The sequence below is a fragment of the Hibiscus syriacus genome, unplaced genomic scaffold, assembly GCF_006381635.1.
Source record: "Hibiscus syriacus cultivar Baekdansim isolate YM2019G1 unplaced genomic scaffold, ASM638163v2 tig00111498_pilon, whole genome shotgun sequence".
NCBI lineage: Eukaryota > Viridiplantae > Streptophyta > Magnoliopsida > Malvales > Malvaceae > Hibiscus > Hibiscus syriacus.
In genome coordinates, this window is record NW_024063104.1 from 45,575 (window position 1) to 66,844 (window position 21,270).

General features: G+C 34.6%; 1 protein-coding gene and 2 pseudogenes across 2 annotated transcripts; 1 reads left to right on the forward strand and 2 right to left on the reverse strand.

The window, feature by feature from the left end:
- Positions 1-6,618: 6,618 nt before the first annotated feature.
- LOC120163819 (AT-hook motif nuclear-localized protein 14-like) lies at positions 6,619-10,143 on the reverse strand. Of its 2 annotated transcripts, XM_039173644.1 has the most exons (7): positions 9,766-10,143; positions 8,323-8,375; positions 7,810-7,941; positions 7,441-7,593; positions 7,274-7,331; positions 7,043-7,201; positions 6,619-6,953 (listed from the first exon to the last, which is right to left on the reverse strand). In XM_039173644.1, exons 1-7 carry the CDS (start codon positions 10,112-10,114, stop codon positions 6,901-6,903), a joined length of 957 nt encoding a protein of 318 aa, XP_039029575.1. In that variant the 5' UTR covers positions 10,115-10,143; the 3' UTR covers positions 6,619-6,900. The 2 variants fall into 2 exon arrangements, with proteins under 2 accessions (XP_039029575.1, XP_039029574.1); XM_039173643.1 differs by having other exon boundaries at positions 6,624-6,953; positions 7,043-7,331; positions 9,766-10,135.
- A 4,330-nt stretch (positions 10,144-14,473) lies between these two features.
- Positions 14,474-16,053, forward strand: LOC120163826 (annotated as a pseudogene).
- A 338-nt stretch (positions 16,054-16,391) lies between these two features.
- LOC120163809 lies at positions 16,392-20,466 on the reverse strand (annotated as a pseudogene).
- Between the last annotated feature and the right edge of the window lie 804 nt (positions 20,467-21,270).

The following is a 21,270-nucleotide window of genomic DNA, read 5'->3' on the forward strand; positions in this document are numbered from 1 at the left end:
ACTTTTGTTTTCATCGCATGCATACGTCGCAACGAAGGAGCAGATCGAGAATCATTTACTGTTAATTTACGACAAAGATGGTGTGATTGTGGCCGCTTTCAGGCGTGGAGATATCCGTGTGCTCATGCAGTCGCTGCATGTATGCATACTGGAATCAATTCATACACTTATGTTGATGAGTGCTTTCACCTACAGAGGATATTAAATATATACAACTATGAGTTCAGACTGATCCCAAATGAATCTTATTGGGACAATCGAGATCATGATGAATGGTTGCCAAATCCACTACTTCGTAGAAGTCCAACGGGTCGACCAGAATCTACTCGTATTCATACCAGTATGGATATACATATTAGAGAGAAAGGTCAACCGAAGAGGTGTGGATTATGTAGAGGTGAAGGGCATTCAAAAAGAAATTGTCCAAACCTTCCACAGTATAGACCTCAGCAGTAATCTTATTATTTTATAAATTTTTATATTATATGCGATTCAATTACTCGAGTACATATTTAATAATAATTATTTAAATTTAATTATTTAACTTTAATGATTTAATAATAATTATTTAACTTTAATGATTTAATAATAATTACTTTAATGATTTAACTTTAATGATTTAATAATAATTACTTTACTGATTTAATTTTAATGATTTAATAATAATTACTTTAATGATTTAATTTTAATGATTTAATGATTTAACTTTAATGCTTTAATAATAATTACTTTAATGATTTAATAATAATGACTTTAATGATTTAACTTTAATGCTTTAATAATAATTACTTTAATGATTTAATGATTTAATGATTTAATGATTTAATAAATAATTACTTTAATGATTTAATTTTAATAATTTAATAATAATTACTTAATTTTAATGATTTAATTTTAATGATTTAATAATAATTACTTGACTTTAATGATTTATACTTACTGATATAATAATAGTAAATATATTCGATTCAATTACTTTAATTTGATACAAATAATTAAAATAAGAATTACAACTCTTGTCGGACTCGGGGTGTTGTTGAGTAATAATGTCGAGGTCCACGTCGGTTTCGTTGTTGTCGTTGCACTTGTTTAGGAGTTTGTTCAGCATAACCAACATGCTCATTCATCGAGGGCATAGGTTTTGGTGTTGTAAATACATGCCCACCACCACTATGCTCTCCCATCTGAGGACAAACACTCGTACTTGTCATCATAGATGTCATCTGATCAAAATCATTTGTTGCCCCAAACATAGGAGGGAACATGAGTGATTGATGAGGAACATGCTGAGGAGTGTAGGGCGTAACACCAGAATCACCAACCACTTGACTAAATGATCTTGTGTTATCAAAAGATTCTGGTGGGATATTATCCATTGTCTCTTGTTCTGCTCCACGGTGAGAAGAACTCCTACTCCCACTCCCACTCCCGCTCCCACTCCCACTCCCAGTCCCAGTCCTTCTTGGTTTCTCGGGTTTACCGAATTTTTTCGTATACTCTATAAATTGTCGCCTTTCTCTGATCGTTGTCAAGAACGGCTTTCCATGTTCCCAAAAATAATTCAGGTAATCCGAACTCTTGAAGTCAAAGTCATCTGCTTGTATGGGAGTGAGCGTTGGCAAGTATGAACCCCTGTTGTTCCAATGATTGATATGGTTAGCATGCCTCACCGACCCTACCCCGCCCATCTAATCGATGGAGAGCATCATGATTCTCTAGAATGACTGAAATATGTTGGTGGAAGCCGAACTGCCTCAACACTCTATCGGCAAATTGGAACTCCACAAACATGAAATGGATCAATGGTGTAACAGCACACCAATATTCACAACCCTCCCAGACATGTTGAGGTACGCACGAAATAATTTCTTGATCATCGTACGGCCTCCAAATAAACTATAAAATAAAATTATATAGTTATTATTTAATTAAATAATTATAAAAATCAACAAATTAATAAATAACAATATTATAATATAAACATAATAAAAAATAAAAAATAAATTCACTTATTAATTTTATATATACCTCAACTTTACATTTGATGTCAATCTTAAACCTAAACTCTTTCACGTTGTTGTGCGCTAACCCCGTTCTTTCTATTTTATGCCTCCATCTGTATACCAATCAAAATAAAATTCTGTAATTATTTTTCATTTACAAAATATTCTTTATTTAATTAAAGATAAAATATTTTAAATCAATAAAATTACCTTCCGGCAAGAGGAAAGTCAACTGCAATTCGGCTAATCGGTGTTAACCATGGAATTCTGTACCACGCCCACGATTGTAATAACATCGTGCATCCACCGATTTCAGTCGTATACGCATCATTAACAATTAATGATGCCTTGCACATCTCGCGATACAAGAATGCCAATATTGTTGATCCCCAACTATACTGACGGGTCATAAAGAAGTTCTCCAAAAACGGAAGATATTGTATATGGACAAGATTACTGGATTTATCTGGCATCAAGATTCCGCCGATCAAACGTAATATATATGCTCGAGTTGCATATATAATGTCTCGCTCACTACATTGTGGATCGAGCTTAAACTCATTTGCCAACCAGGATAATCTCAGCCGTGACCCTTTTGCTATATCTTTGTCTGGTACCTTCCCAAGGTAACGCTCACATATTTCAAACATGTCAAGATCTGTATTTCCAACCACTGCCATTCTATTTGTAGGAACCCCTAGTTGTAAAGCCACATCCTCCAAAGTGATCGTACATTCACCATATGGAAGATGAAAAGTATGAGTTTCTGGTCTCCACCTTTCAATTAATGCACTTATCAAACCGGGGATCAACCGAAATTCTCTTACAAAAGCAACATCATAAAAACCCACTGTTTTCAAATTATCAACAATACGTTGATCTGGCATCTCACAGTTGATAAGTTGAGGACGAAGGACTCGTTGTTCGTCATCCTGCAATTTATTAATCATTGTAATTAGAATTAATACACCGTTCTCAAATAAAAATAAGTCGATCATATTACCAGTTCTCCCAAATTACTCGAAATGTGTCGACCATCTAGTCTCAAAAGAACATTTTCTTCTGCCATGTTTCAACAAATCTAGACAAAAAAAATTAAATATTACACTCAATTATTACATTGTTTTATTCAAATAATCAATTGCATGTTATCTACTTTAATAAAAAATAAACATCAAATATAAAATGATCCCTAATTACTATTTGCTTCTCAACATTTTCAAACTTTGCAATTTAATCACTAAATTTATAAATTCTTTCAAATTTAACCAATTAAGCATATTAATACTAAATTCAAGCATAGTATACCAACTTTTTATAATTTACTCTAATTCCTTAAATTCCTCAAATTTTACAAAATGATCCCTAATTACTAGTTGGTTCTCAACATTTTCAAACTTAGCAATTTAATCCATAAATTTATAAATTCTTTCAAATTTAACCAATTAAGCATACTAATACTAAATTCCAGCATAGTATAGCAACTTTTAATAATTTACTCTTATTCCTTAAATTCCAAAAATTTTACAAAACGGTCCCTAAAACTTTACAATGTTCCAAAATGGTCCCAACCTTATTTCAAATTATGTAACAACATATAAATTATTATTTCAGAGTGTAACAACATATAATCACAAAATTAATAAACTTATGAAACTAAAATTATGAGATCAATATGAAACCCTAAACCTTTAAAACAAGAATCAAATGAGATCTAGGGCTTGAGTTTAAATTACCTCAGGCTATGCTTTGTGATCTTGCTGCTGATCGATCTCCCTCTCAGGCTCTCACTGCTTCTGTAATTGTGAATTGCCTCAGCCCCGAGCTCTCACTGCTTCTGTAATTGTGAATTACCTCAGCCCTGAGCAGTCTCTTATAAACACATTCGTAACTCATCCATGCATGCATTATTGGATTTATTTGTTAAGAAGACGCCGAGATTTCCACGAAAACGCTGAGAAATCCTTACCTAAATGTGAAGAAGACGCCGAGAAATCCAACAATTGCATGCCCCCCACATGAAGACGTGCAGGACCCCCACATGCAGACGTGCAGCCCCTGCTCAACCCGTGATTTATGTGCTTTCTCCCTGCAGAACCCGTGATTTCTCACGTCCAGTCCCATGCACAGCACTGAAGACGCCGAGATTTCCTATGAAGAATCCAACTGAAGACGTCGAGAGTTCAATCATACATGCACAGCTCCCACATATCTATCATGCATGAAATTGCGTTAAAGACGCCGAGATATCCAGCCTTCCATGCAAAGACGCCGAGAGATCCACGCTTCCACATCTGCTAAAGAGGCCGGGATATCCAAGTTGAAGACGACGAGAGCTCCATCAAATCTGAAGACGCCGAGCTTTCCATATTTCCTATAGCAATCACTCCATTGTGGGAAATAATATCATGGCTTCATTATCTTGGGAATAAAAGTTTCCCTTAAACATTATCGTGGCAGTTTTGCCCCAATATTATAGGATTTTTTAAAATAAATTATGTGTTATTTTTAATTTTTTAGTTTTAAGTTATAACATATTGATTTCGGTAAGTTAATAATAATGGATAATTTATTTTTATTCATTTTAAATTTTTAGAGATTTTTTATTTGATAGTCTTTTTTCATTTAAATAATAATATATTCACAATATCATCATTAATTAATCACTTTATCTTATTATTGAGTTTTTAAAATCTTCTATTTGGTTAAATTATATATATATATATATATATATCATTTTCGTTTCGAAAACATTCTAAAAATCATTAAAAATGTCTCTTTATAATTATATTATTATTATTATGTTCTAGGATAAGTTGTGCAAACATTATATATGATATTAAAAATTAAAAGTTTAAGTATTAAAACAGATCAAAACTGATACATAGTTTACCCAAAAAATTATATTAAATATTTTTATCACGTCAACATATAATTTTTCTATTTAAAATATGTAATGTAGTTTTTTTTTTAAAAAAACAAATAATTTATTACACGAAAAAGACTTTTTATGCAATTCACTAATAATTTTTTTATAATAAATAGCTACCATTTCCTGAAAATTAATATATATAACTTAGCAAAAATATAAGCTAAAAATATCAAACTTCAATTTCATTACATCAAAATTTTATAAGATGCACACTTGGGTTTTTAGTACAGTTGATGAACAAAGGCCTAAGTTAACATAGGTTGTTCAGGCGGCGGTGGCGGCAGAAACACTGGTCCGGATAATGGTGGCGGTGCCTTGTGACGGGGAGGCTTGGGTAAGAAACCACGAGGAAGACTTTTCATAGGAGGCGGTGGACTTTTGATTGGTTCTTTCTTTTTCGAAGCATTGTTAAATTGTTCCCAACAAATCGCTTCCGAGGAAGAATGCAAAACAGCCGCTTCGCAGCCGGCCAGGATTCTCCGGCATCCATGTGAAAGTAGGACGAAACCGATGATGATCGGCAACAACAAAGCCGCCACCGGCGACGTGACAAGATCCATTTGCTGGTTTATTCGCACAATGATGAGGTTTAAAAGTCAAGGGCAACGTAATAATATCGTCGTTATCGACACGTTAATATATTAATTCTTAAACTTTACACTTATTTCCTTATTGGTCCTTGAACTTTTTTTCACATTAGTCCATAACCTTGACAACTCCATTTTTAGTCCTTTAAATCAAGATGACTCAAAATTTAAGTCTAGGATTAACGTGAGTTAAAAAAGTTAAGTAACTACACATTTGGTACCTAAACTATTAATTTTGATCCATTTTAATACTTAAACTTTCAATTTTTATCTAACATTTAATTTTTGTTTCATTTTAATACATCGTCGTTAAAAACTTAACAACACTGCATATTTTTATAGGTAAATTACATCATTCATCACTCAACTATCTTTTCACTCCTATTTTGATACCGAAGTTTAAAATTTTTCAATTTCAAATTGCTAATATTTTAATCACTCTATTTTATTAATAATGTTTGTGATATGACATTTTTATTTTATTGATATATAATGAAAAATAAAAAATAAATTTGAAAGTTAGATGGATTGATTTAATTAAAAGTAATTTGAAAGTTAAGTAATTAAATTAAAAAATTAACTTTAGTGACCAAAATAGGAGTAAAAAGATAATTGAGTGGTGAATAATCCAATTTACCCATAGAAACACCCATTAATTTTTATATGTCAAAGTACTAAAACAAAATAAAAACGGAACGATAGATATAAGTTTTAAAAAACTAAAAATTTAAGTATCAAAATTGATAATTTATGTACTAAACATATAATTTACCCAAAATATTAAAGACCAAATTGAAAGAGATTGAAAAATTTAGAGGCCAAAAGTCAATTTTCCCTAATTTTAAAAGATTGAGTAATTAATAATTAATTAAAATTTATTATATCGAGGCTTTCAATATAAAAAATCCATAATAATCAAAATATTATAATTACACAATTTAATACTAATTCAAATAATAATTACTAACATTCAAACTCAAAGTTTTTAACAATATTAAGTAAAAGAAAAACATTTCAACTAAACAAAGAACTAGGATTGTCAAAGGCCACATCACCTTGCTCCATGCAGGCATATCATAGGCTCCATTTCGACCACGGTGAGAGTATCCGATATCCTCCTAATCGATATCGAGTAACGTTCTATTCAGTCGCACAGCGAGAAACTCGCATGCCATCGGATGTCGGTTAACAAATAGGCCTTCCCCACCGTACTCCAAACGGAGCCTAACGTGCTGACCTGTACATGCATATCATATTGCACTCCAGGAAAGGTGGAAGGACCATATAGTTGTACATCAATTAGGTCTTCGTAAGGAAAAAAAAAGTTGGTTACGTAAATATCTATGACGAAACGGTGTTTCGTTTGCAAATCAAATGTCTATCCGGCGAGCTGATCGTAGTCCTCGTTCTGCGGAGATTGACCTGTTTTTCCTGTAATAGATAGTTGCTTTCAGCATTTCTTGACGTGCCAGTATGCATGCATGTATAAATGTGTGTGTGAACGTAGACAAGATTCTAACCAGTTAATTCGAACCCGGTTCTATCATCTAGGGAAATCCTCCAATCCGACGACCGAGGTGCCATATGCATGCCTCGCGGTTGCATCACGAAATGACTTCCTCCGAAACTTTGGTAATCGTCATTTCCCGGAATCGGGTTTCTTCCTGAAGTTTCAAAAGCCGAGCGAAAGGCGACATTAGATGTTGAATTCCCTCCAACCGTATATGGCAACTTGCTGCCGGAGGCATCACCTTTTGCCCCTGCACTAACATCCTTCTTGTTGTTTATCGTAAATGTACCGACAATAACCTGTATGGCAATAAATTCAGCATTTGGCTCGATGATAGATACAATGTTCTCCCACCGTTCGTACCAATCCCCTTCCCCAAATCAAATACTAATATGATTATACGAATACCTGAACCGGGCCGGCAGCCTTTAGAGGTCCACCAACTCCGCCACCAATAATCTGGCCATCTGCACTTGATAGACATACACTGAGCCCACCGGTCCTCCCTCCTATTTCATTCCGAACATAAGATCCCGATAATGAAATGATCTCAAACCGACCCTAATATCATATCACCAGGAAAACGAATCATATTTTGACAGTACAAATTAGCATATTTTAAGCAGATACATTGTGAATTAACCGAAACGATAAAATAAAAAAGCTAATATGTACGAGATTTTTTCGGAATTTGAGCATGGCAAATGCATCATAAACATGAAACTATCTTGTTCGATATAAAATAATTACAATAAAACGAGAAAAAGAAGCAGTTACCTCATATGCAATGTTACCGCCGGATGTTGCTGGTTGGCGAAGAGATGCATTCGAGATTGTACCAGATGCGGACAAAATACATACTTCGCGCTTGCTTTGTTGCATGAACATCAGTACTTTTTGGCCCACATCCTATTTGGATCAATATATCACGTCAAGAAGGAGAGGAAACAATTCTATTAACATATAGAAACAATACTAAAAGAATCAAGACTGTTGTAAATCGATTTTGTAAATATCAACGTTAAAAAACTACTCTCATGTCATTGTTTATCGGCTACTACAGCACTCACAAAACAAATACGACATCATATTTAACCGAATCATGCTTAGGAGTCCAACCATGCCAATTTTTTAAGGAAATCGACGACGAAGAAGTTACATTTTAACAGATTACGAAAATGACAAGGGAACTGGTATGCATCAGTATCAATACCCCATGGATATGTATAACTAATGCCAACATGCACTAAAATTATCAACAAAAGTTTCGGTAAGTAATGTATGCCGTACCTCTCCAGAAACTACATCGACAACATGTGGAGTAAAACCTTGGCCTGCATTACCTGCATCAATTAAAGGGTAGAAAGAGCGAGACCTTAAGTGTCAAACTGCGACTGCAAGCCATATATAATCAAACAATGACTCAACTTACTTCAAACCGAACACCATACAACCCCGTTAATGAAAACGGCTATGAAAGAGATCATTTATATACACGATATTATGAATCAACCAAACAATAATAAGCACATGAAACTAAATATATCCATCTATTTGTCCTCATTTTAACATTGTACAAAATATAAGCACATGAATGTGTTGTGTTCGAGCTGAAAGTAAACTAGATGACTCCGATAATGAATCAATGCAACCATGCAAGTTGAGGAACACTAGAATGAACTAAGACATTAATATAATGCAAAGATGATGATCACACGGATTAGAGTTAAATCATTTTCCCTCCAAAGATTTTACAAAATCGTTTATGCAAAATACCACACATTGATCGAAGATCTAAAGGTGAATAGTAAACTAAAAATTTCATCAAATTACAAACTATACTATCAACCATTGCAAAACTTTAAGAGGGGAAGGGGGTCATTTAAAACAACCAAATAAAAACAATGGACCATAATAACAAGCATTTAAAACCTTCTCAGTTTAAAAAAAAATGCAACAAGCTCCTCAAGCATCTTAAAATTCACAAAAAGATGCCAAAAGAGGAGACTATGATAGGAAAAGAAAACACATGGAGCAAACAAATGTGATGATTCACGCTCAGTGAACTAAAACAGCTTTAATTTCAAGAAGTTTGCAACAAGGTACTTTTGCAAAACTAGGTACTTCTGCAAAAATATCCCCACAGGTCAATGCAACAAAAGTCGTTTAAATTCTTTTAAGAAGAGGTATCAAAAATAGACTTACTTTTGCAAAAACACCCCCACAGATCAATGCACCAAAAAACCTTATCAATATCTAACAAATTTGCAACACGCTCCTCAAGCATCTTCAAATTCACAAAAAAAAAAAAGATGGCAAAATAAGAGACTAATAGGAAAAGAAAACACGTGGAGCAAACAAATGTGATGGTTCAAACTCCGTAAACTAAAACATCCCTAATTTCAAGAAATTTGCAACAGGGCCCCTAGAAAAAGTTACAATTCAAGACTAGGTACCAAAAAAGAAAGTTTTTTTTTTTTATTCTATCAGAGCAAACAAAGGCCACATTTTCACAAGCAATTCATCAAAGCCTTATCAATCCCACTTTGCAACAAAAACTTCTCAGATTCTTTTAAAAGGGTTCAAAAGTACTTACTTTTGCAAATATACCCCCACAGAGCAATGCACCAAAAACCTCATCTAACAAATTTGCAACAAAATCCCCCCAAAAGCCATCAAATTCACAGAAAAGGGTACTCAAAAGTAATAAATTTTTTTATCAAAAACACCCACCTAATGCAACCAACTGAGACTTCTTCAAAGACCCACCACCGCCACCGAGATCCAACTGTTGCTGCTGCTGCTGCTGCAGTTCTCTCCGCACCTTGGAGCTGAACGACGCCATCTTCTTAGCAGTCAGGGCCTGTTCCGGCGTTCCGTACTTCCTCGGCCTCCCTCTCTTCCTCCTCGCCGGCTCCAACGTCGACGTCACCGCCGGCGGCACGGAGTGAGGGTAAACCATGTGGTGGGACCCTCCTTCACGTTCGTTAGGCAGCAGAAGCCCATTGGTCGGTGACGGAGTGGCGGTGCCGGTGACGGTGTTGCTGGTGAAGTAGTGTTGTTGGGTTTCATTCAGTTCCATTTTTGAGGTGTTGCAGATTTTTTAAAATTTTCTTAATTTTTTATTGTGATAATTCTGGGATATTTTTTTAGGGATTTTTAATCTCGGGCACTTGAATCTGCACCGTTGGATTTAGATTTTGGGGAGCTGAGTTGATTGTCGTTTGACATGTACTTGTTAAATTGGATGTTTTGTTTTTGGGTAAAGTACATATGGTCCCTCAACTATAGGCTATTACTTTATTAAGTCTCTAAACTAATAAAATTTACAAAATAATCCTTCTATTATAGAATGTACTTTATTAAGTATCGCGACAATTAAAAGTTATAAAATGATCACTCGATTATTCATTATATTTCAAACTTACCCTTTTTCATTAAAAAATTATCGGTTGTCTAAGCTGGACGTTAACATGATGATTGAGATATAATAGTCGTTTGAGATTATGGTATTATATTTTATCATATCACAATTAACAAATTAACGTTCAACTTAGCATACCATTAATTTTTTAATGAAAAATGACTAGTTTGGAACATAATGAATTTTTAAGTAACCATTTTGTAACTTATAATAGTTTAGAGATAACAAAATAACATTCTATAATTAGAAGATCATTTTATAAATTTTAATAGTCGAATGATTTATTAAAGTAATATCTTATAGTCAACGTACTATTGATGTACTTTCCTCTTTGTTTTTTGCTTTTGGGGGTATTTGGGATCTGAAAATGTTTATTCTTCGTTTGTTTATGAACATAAAGAAATTCTCTACTCCAATTAGACAAATTTGCCCCTTATCCAAATTTATCTACATTCTCAATATATATATATATATATATATATATATATATATATTTCAGTATTTTAATGTGATATTATGGTAGTATTCGTATTGGTTTAGATTTAAATAAAATTTAGATATCTTTATAGATAATATTATTGACTAACGAGTGTTTTTGATACAAGTAGTTGAGATTTAAAAATTTTAATTTATAAAATTAAATTTAAATCTTACCACCAGCAATATTCTAACTTTAGATTAGTACTCCTAACCTAAAACAAAAATCTACCCAAAAAAAATAGATAATATTATTCAAATTTAAACCATCTAAAAGAATATATTATCTTCTAGGGTAAACTACATGGGTGACCACTCAACTATGGTAAAAAATTATTTTGACCACCGATGTTTCAATTTAATCAATCAGACTACTTAATTATTTAAATGCTTCAATCAAACCAATGGTAGTTAACTTTTAACAGTGGACGTGATGTTGCAGTTAAAACTTATCCGAGAGAATGACGTCTTAGTTAATTTTTCGGTGTAATTACATATTTGGTCCTTGTTACTTACACAATATGTCAATTTGATCCTAATTTTTATTAAATTCAATAAATTTAATCCTCTAATTAAATTGCAACACTTGTCAGTCTCTAATTGGACAGTTAAGTTTTTTTATAATTTTATTCAATTCATTAAATTTAATTTCTTCCAAGGGTGTCACACTGACACGTATGATCCTCTGATTACAAGAAAACATTTTAAAGAAAATTGGCAATTGGGGGAATCAAATTAGGGGCGTTAGACTGTCAAGCAAATGAGCAACCATTAAGACTAGGATATTGAATGGTTTATAATTACAATAGATAATATATATATTGTATGCAGATTTTTAATTAAATATATAAAATTTATATATCATATTTTAAATTCATATCCTAAGTTAATAATAAAATTCATTTGTTAAGTTAATAAAAGAATTATATATATATATAACAAAATATATTTTTAAAGTTAAAATAAGAATAAAATATATTTTTAAATAAAAATAAAAATATAATTTTAAACTTAAGATATTAATTTAAATTAAAATATATAAAATGTTCTAAATTTAAATTAAATTTTAAAAATCTATATACAAGATATATACTATATGTTGTAAAGTATACACCATTCAATACACTAGCTTTAGTGGTTGCTCACTTGCTTGGCAGCCTAACGCCCTTGGTTTGTTTTCTTGTAATTGGTTGGAGTAAACTAAATTTAATGAATTAAATAAATTTAATCATTCAATTAGAGATCGACAAGTTTCGCAATTTAATTAGAAGATTAAATTTATTAAATTGAATTAAAATTAGGATTAAATTGACATCTTGTGTAAGTAACAAGGATTGAATATGCAATTACTCCAACAAATTAATTGAGATGTCATTCTCTCGGTTAAATTTTAACTACTACATCACCTCCACCGTCAAAAGTTAATGGCAAGTGACTTGATTGAAGCATTTAAATAATTGGATGGTCTGATTGATTAAATTAAAACAACGGTGGCCAAAATATTTTTTAACTATAGATGAGTGGTCATATGTGTAGTTTACCCTATCTTTTATTATTAAGATCACTCGTTATATTTGTATTTTGCATATTATGGATAACACGAAGAAATATGTGTTGATTATCTTTGCACTTTGAATCGCGTAGTACTTACTAGTACTTGTCATTCTCGGATTGTTTCTTGTTTCATAGAATCGAAATTGCCGGCATCCATGGTTTTCCGAGCTAAAATGTTTCCGTCGTCATCACATTCCGGTGCTCGACTTATTTCTAATGCAGTTTGATTAGGGAGGGAACTCACTGATGTGCACATGGGTGACAATCCCAACTGTGTTGAGAAATCGAATGGTAATCCGAGAATTTCGGAAGGCATCGAGTCGAAGAATTATGAGGTCAAGGAATGCACCGAAGAGAACTCGATCATCCAGAATGGTATTGTGAAGTTGAAAATAATCGAGCTTTGGAGGCCGAGGGAAGCCAGTCCGAGCCAGGACCAACATTAGTGGCGTTTTTTATTATCTCTTCCATAAAATCCGTGTTCGTGGCATCTATGTACATTCTGATAATTAACCAAAGTGGAAGTCTTTGCTTTCTTACAGGAAGAGCAAGAAGCAACCCATTAAGCAGCTTAGAAATAGCATGGTCGTCAAAGCGAATCTGATTCCGATTTTCTACTAAAAACGACCTCCACCTACAGCGGAACCGAAGAAGGCATCCGGACCTTTTCACCTTGTTTATGTTTAGCAACATAGAACAGGTGAAAACCTGAAGCCAGACACACCATTATCGATTTAAGAAAGCCTTCTGATGAGGCATATGAACTGTCGATACTGAAAACTTGAATGATCAAAACACATATCCAGCGTATACTCTTTCAAGAAAACTGTTTGGTCAGTAATGGAACATTTCATTCTTGCTTTTTATTTCCTTTCAGCTGCCATCAACTCGACCGAAGTTGCCAACTCTTAGTCGGAGAAAGAGTTGCAGCGATGCAGTACATTCGTCTCTGGATGCAAAGACAAAAACATGCTGCCAGACTCATCGCCACAGCTTAGGTACCCATACAGAACGATCCACAACGACAAATGAGGTGAAACGTAAGGGTCAGGTAGTCGGAAAGAGCGGCTTCGGAGCTAGCAAGGTGAAAATCGAGCAAAAACAACAACAACAGCTAAAGCTGCTCCGAAAATCACAAAACAGAGTAATCCATATGAGATTGCGATGAAATAACTAGTTTTTCTTTTTCAGTGGTTTGCATTGATGTGAATTGTACGTTCATTCATGTAAATAAAATGTTAAAATATGCTTTTAACTTCACAGAGGACACCCCCCCAAATGAAAATATGCAATAAAGGAAAACGATGGCGACGTTTTGGGGTCGGAAAAAGAGTTTGCGGTTCGAAAATAATAGGAAAGGTTACAGAAGTTAAGATTCGAATTTCGGATCAGTTGGATCTGAAATGTTTAAAGATAATTAGATAAATCGAATCTAGAGATGACCAAATGACATACTTACAATATCGAACCGAACAATCAAATATGATGATGGATGAAACCGAACATATGCTTTGCTTGGTGCCGAGGAGGTCGACTTGGCTACTGCAATAAGCAGTTCCAACAGTTTAAAGCCTTGATGGCGTAAAATCAATCCAAATTTTCTTATCAAACTCGGTTCATATCGGAAGTGACTTACCTCCATCGATTATCAGATACACCCCAGTCCGATAGTTCTGCAAAAAAGGGAAGACATGGGACTAAACTCTTTTCACAGCTTAGGCCAAAACCATTGGTCAAAGAGCCACATTGAGTTCTTTTTTCTAGTTAGAGAGCCACATTGAACCAAAAAAAAAAAAACAATAGGGGCCACATTGGGTTTTTTTTTTAAGTTGGAGGGCCTTGGATGCCTTTTTGACTTTAATTTTCTAATTTTTTTTGTTCTTGGTTTCTGATTTTTCTTTAAATTTTAAGATTTTTATATATGAAATGAAGTAGTTTAATTTCTTAAATCATGGTGTTAAAGGTAGCTGTTGTTTCAGGTGAACGATGGGTCGGAATCTTAGTCGGATACTGCGTTAAGAGTTAGCCAATCTCGACAGAGATGTTGACAGTCGAAAATCGGCAATGAAAGCACTGAAATCATATGTGAAAGACTTGGATTCAAAGGCAATACCTGTGTTTCTTGCTAAAGTTTCCGAGACGAAAGAAACCGGATCCGTGTCCGGTGAATACACGATCTCGCTCTACGAGGTTCTTGCTCGAGTTCACGGCGTGAAGATTGTACCTCAGATCGGTAGTATCATGTCAACTATTGTTAAAACTTTAGCTTCGAGTGCAGGGTCCTTTCCTCTTCAACAGGCGTGTTCGAAGGTTGTGCCAGCGATTGCAAAATACGGGATTGATCCATCGAGTCCAGAAGATGAGATGAGGCATATAATTGACTCTCTTTGTGAGCCTCTTTCGGAATCCGTTTTGAGCTCCCAAGAAAGCTTGAGTTCTGGAACTGCACTTTGTTTGAAGGCGCTCGTGGAATCAGATAATTGGCGGTTTGCATCCGATGAGACGGTGAACAAAGTCTGCCAAAGCGTAACTGGGGCTTTGGGGGAGAGGTCATCTCAGACGAATGCACATATGGGGCTGGTTATGGCTTTAGCAAAGTGCAATGCTCTAATTGTTGAAGCATATGCTAGATTGTTGATAAAATCCGGGTTGAGAATATCAAATGCAGGCATCCCCGAAGGTAAATCTCAGAAACGATTTTCGGCTATACAGATGATAAATTTCTTAATGAAAAGCTTGGATCGGTGGAACTTATTGGCTGAGGTGGAGTCGATTATGGAAGAGATGGAGAAGTTTCAATCCGATCCAATGGTCTATGTTAAGGGGGCTGCGTATGAGGCTTTGCAAACTGCAAAGGAGATAGCTCAAGGGTCAAACTCTGGCAGGAGGGATCATGGTCGTAGAAAGAACTCAGTTGCTACCGGAGATAGATCCCAGGCAACTGCTTCACTGGAATCGAAGACACTTGGTTCCTTTATGGAATATGATTCTTTGCTCGAGTAGCCGATTTCATCGACTCAAATTTCTTGCACTACAGAATATGATCAGCGGAGTGTGAATCGGAAGCTTTGGGGATATGAAAATGGAGGTGTTGATGTTTCTCTTAAAGATGGTTTGCTACCTGAGTTGGATCATCCGGCTTTCGACCATCATGAACTGATTACATCAATGGATTTGCAGGGTTATCGAATAGAAGTACCACTCCAAGCCCAACGGTAAAATACTCGAAATCATCTTTTTCGATCCAGCTCTCATTGATTTGTTTTTTTTTTTTGGGTTCACTTATCGATCTATAAACTGCATTTTCCTTGTTTGTGCTTCAGAGGTCATGTTCCAGGATTAACATGGAGAACCTCTTTACGACTCCGAGGAAGCTTCTTCACACGCTTTAAGATCCAAACTCGGATTACTCTGAGAAACAACCCCAGAGGCTCATGAGTTCCCACTCTGAGTATTCCACATGGAGCCCAACAACAACCCGGAGCCATTTCCAGCATGGTATGGTTTACGAAATCAAAGGGAAAGGGCAAATGCACACCAATGGTGAGGAATTTCATGGAGTTTCAGAATCCATGTCATCAACCGAAGACAATCTGGCTGATATTGCTGATGTCCGAACGTCTCGTGAGGATGTTCCTTCAACTAAAACTCAGGAGTTCACGGTGGGAAAGCCTGTAAGAAAACAGCTTACAAAATGGCCTTCGCCCTGTTTTTGTTTTTAGTTGCAGTTCTCACTGCGTTGTGGACTGAACTTCAGGACGAAAGCTTCAATGTTGTCCCAACATAATGTGAAGGTTGCCAGTTGTATGCACCAATTTGATAAATTCAGATTTTAGTGTCTTTATATATTTTCAAACCAACATCCGATTGAAATCGATGCTATCCGTATAACCAACATAAGTGCTTAAAAACTTGGGGAAAACAAACAAGTTCATGTAATATAGGTTGTGGTATAACCAACATCCATACAAAATCGAGTTAGAAACGAACAAGACGATCTTTAACTCCCTACCCCAAAAGCCTAATTCATAGACCAATCACGCTTCAGTAGGAAAATTACATAACTGAACTGATTCACTAAAAACATAGATCATCACCACCCATCATAAAAATTCTAAAAGCACATCTAAAATTCTCTTTTCCAAGCTTCAAGTGTTTTAGCATCTCAAAGGAAAAATAAAAGATGCCTACACAAGGTCTGGAAACAAGAGAAAGGTAATCAGTCACACCGCACAACAGTTAGTCCTCGTCCATTCCTGCAGGCTGATCTCTCCTTGCTGGACCTCCAGCCATTATAATCTACAAATGTTGAATCAATGGCATTGTTGAGCTTGGTGGAAGAAAATTTTCGGAAAATGAAAAATATAGATGTGATTCTAATCCCATTGGCATACAATTTCAATCGTTCTTTTCATTTTCAAGTTCTGTTTCTAGTCGCTTACCTGATCCACTCGTAGCACGGTGCAGGCAGCATCTGCAGCATATTTGAGAGCGAAAAACCTGACAAGAATTCAAAGATTATAATTTTGTGAAATGTTTATCATGAAAGTAACATAGGTTAATTTTTGAAGGAACAAAGAATAGATCCGAGCAAGAAAAGATGTGAATTGGCAATTTACTTGGTGACATAAAGGTCCCAGATGTTCATGGTCGAGACATCCTTGCAAACACCATCCTCCGAATCACCTCCCCTAAAGTCGATGCCCACTTTGGTATTTCCAGACGCATGCTTTTCATACAACTTAGAAATGATATCCATTGGATTGAGTCCAGCATTCTCTGCCAGGGTTCTCGGAACCAATTCAAAACTTTCAGCAAACTTAGCAATGGCATATTGATCCAATCTGCAAAACATTCGATAATATTAACAGCTTCTTTTAGTATGTATCTAAATCTACTATAAATTTCAAAACCTGCAGGAGATTTCTGGCAGAGCTATCAAAATGTCCGTGAAAAATGCGAGACATAAACAAGTAAAATAAAACAATGCAAAAGTTGCTTTAATTGACACATTGTCAGCACCATGTCTGAAGACATAGTGGTTCAGAGATAGAATGGCATGAAGCCACAAATATTTTCATGTCATTCATGCAAGCTAACACACAATCACGCAGGTCAAAGATAAAACATTACATGCAGAATGGCACTTTGCAACAGGTAAGAGCAGACGGGTTAAAAAATAGATTACCCCGTTTCCTTGAACGAGAACTCTTTCAGTCTTCTTGCCAACTCGACTTCGGTAGCTGCAGCCCCAGGTACTATACGACTGTCCCTGCACATTGCCTGACCAAAAAGGTTTGGAGCATTAAGAATGCAGTAATAATTCTTTCCATGAAATTTACATCAAAATAAACAGAAAAGACAGTTCCAGCAGGTAAGAATCGAATCCAATAAGGTTTACCAGAAGAAACAATGCAAAACTCTGAGAAAAATAAGTAGAAACAAATAAAACAACCAGAAAAGTCTCACCTTATATGTATTCACTCCATCATCAACGGCTCTTTCAAGATCATCCAATATACTATCAGTACTTCCTCGCAGAACCACAGTGGCAATTTTGTTACCACCTTCTTCGCTTCTCACAACAGTGACCTATATTAAAATGGCAATGCAAGATAAAGTGAGGAAAGGACAGGGAACCAAATATAACTACAGCCACCTCTTCAAACATACCCGAGAAACACCGATTTCATCAACAGAAACTGAATCGATAAATCCCAAATCATCTGGCTTTGGTTGGCTGAGTTTCAGCTGTCGGAAGAAAAAGGCCCTTTAGATTGCAATCAAAACATATGATCTGTTTTCTTATAACATAATCTAGATAGAATGCTCACAAGAGCAGCAGTGCCTGATGTGCGGCAGAAGCGTCGTAGTTCAAACTTTGAGCTGATTTTCAATACCATTAACCTGCACGAAAAATGAAAAAAAAATCCCAATCAGAAATGTTGAAGAAGACTGCACAAGCTCCAAATAAAAAATAATTATGATTCCAACAATAGGCCAATCTATCAACACATCATACTCGATATCAGGATTCAATCACATACCTAAGAATGCATATAAGCAAATCAAAACAAGAAAGAGCAAAGCATAGAGTTTGAAACATGGGAAGGAAGCTTAATATACTTGTAACGTTCACAAAAATGTAATGCCATTTCACCAACTGCTCCACCACTGACAATAATTTTGGCACCGGAATCAGCAACTGCTTTGATGAGCTCCTCAACCTTAGCTTATTCAGTTTTTGCATAATTCTCCAGCTGCAAGAAAATACCAAGAGAAAATTTCCACATTCAGACATACTTTAACCAACAAAAGCATCTTATACCAATTTACAAGATGTACAGATTGGCAGCACGAGATAAAAAATCGTAATGTATAAAAAATCACCAAATGGGAAAAAGAAGGCAAAATTATGTTTATTTTGCCTAAAGGCTAAAAACACATAATTTAAAATAACAGGATAAAAAGAATATCATAATTTACCTGCTCGGCGGAGTGAATTAATACAGTTCCTTTTGTTTCAGTAGCAGATGAATCAACACCACTAACAAACACAGCCACCTAACATTAAGTGAACAAAACAATACAAGTCAGAAAGCAACAAAAGCTTTTAACTTTGCCAATTGAGAATTGTCGAGCAACTTTTGCAAAACTTAATCAATGAGAAATGAGAAAGATAGAGAAAGACATTTGTACCTTCGCCTTTTCCACATGTTTTATACTTCCCACAGCATCACCTTTTAAAACCATTCCCAGAATTACCATACAATTATGCAAACCTCCTCCAACAAGCTTTACGACACGCACATTATCAATTAGCAGGGTTCTTAGGACAAACTTGGATGCATGCCTAATAATATAGAGAAATAAATTAATAAAGAAAATGTAGTTATGTTATCCTTCAAAAGGTAACAGATAATAGAGTAATTGATTAGTTATATAGAAGAGGAACAAGTTGCAAATTACATCGGCTATAAGGGAAGATAATATATCTTCCTGTCCATATTGTTTGTTAGCAACAGCAGCTTTCATTCGAGAAACAACTTGCTCTTTATTCCGAACATCCATATTTTCAGAACCTTTCTCCACAAGTTCCTCCAAGGCCTCAGTTGTCTACATATATTAAAACACGAAAACAGAATCCCAAGTGACTACCAAGTTTATCATCATAATTAACAATACTCGGGTCATTTAAATTATTTGGAAAAGCAAAGGTTAAACATTGGTAATTGCTTTAGTATATCCACTGATTATCTCACTCGGATGCAAGCCTGTCCGAATAAGCTCCTCGGCATTTTGGAGAAGCTCTCCCGCAAACGAAATTGTCAAATTAGCCCCATCACCAATTTCCTCTTGCTGAGCCTTACCTGCTAAAACTAAAATCTTGGCCGCCGGATGCTGAACTTCAAGCTCATTGACAATAGTAGCGGCATCATTGGTAACAAAGAGCTTGTCTAAATGATTAATAACCATCTTATTCATCCCTAAAGAACAGTATAACAAAAACATTAAAGCAAATAAGGCAATTGCACTAAGAGCAATCGATCCGGATTTCAAGATGAAAAAGGAACAATAGCAGGGTATCACTGATGACAGTAAATAAAAAGTCGAAGCAAATTCTGAAAAGAACACACTTGATCCGGATTTCAAACAGGACAAAAAGACTGCATAATTCAAATAAAAAACGTTAAAAACAGAAATTTGATGATCGAAAGGGTACCGTCGGGGCCGAGGGAAGTGCGGGTGATTGTCGACAGCTGCTTGCAAGCATCGATGTTTTTGAGAACAGCTTCTTCGAGACCTGAGAGATGCTTGTGACCTTCCTTCAGCATCGATTGTATGCCATAATTTTGCATAGAGAACGCCATTTTCTTTCCTTCCTTTTCCACTCGAATCTTAATCATAGAAGGTTATACTAAGAATCGAAACCCTAGAAATGGGGAAATTTGAACCTTTTTTGGATTTGAAGAATGAGATGAGCGAAGCGAAAGCGTGAGTCGGGCAAAAACATTTTTTTAAGTACAAAGTACTCAAATGGTGTTATAATATTTTATTTAGTCCCTCAACTATTAAAAAGTTATAAAATAAATTTTTAAATATATATTTATTATTTTCTTAAATCTTTTAACTATTAAAAATTATAAAATGATCATCTGATTATTCATATATTATAAATTTTATCATTTTTGTTAAAAAATTGATTGCAGTTTGAGTTGAACGTTAACTTGTTAATTGAAATATGATAAAATATGATCCTAAAATTTCAAACACTTATCATATCACATTCAGTATGATAATATCCAACTTCTATGATCATCAATATTTAAAGGAAAATGATGAGTTTGAAACATATGAACAATTAAGTGACAATTTTATAACTTTTAGTAGTTGAGAAATTCGATAAAGTAACACTATAAATGAATGATCATTTTATAACTTTTAACAGTTGAGAAACTCGTAAATCATTTTTTATTACTCAATTAAGCTTTATAATAAAACAGACAAAAAATGATACTTTAGGCACTAAATGCATAATTCACCCATTGAAATGCTACTACGCATTTAGTATCTAAATTATTAGTTTGGGTTCGTTTTAGTACTTAAACTTTTCATTTTTCAAGACTATACCTAAAATTTAATTTTTATTTCATTTTTAGTACTCCACTGTTAAAAACTTAACGTGTTTAGTATCTAAACTATCATTTTTTTTTATCCATTTTAGTATCTAAACTTTCATTTTTTTAAGTTAATGTTAAATTTTAAATGGGTACTAAAATGAA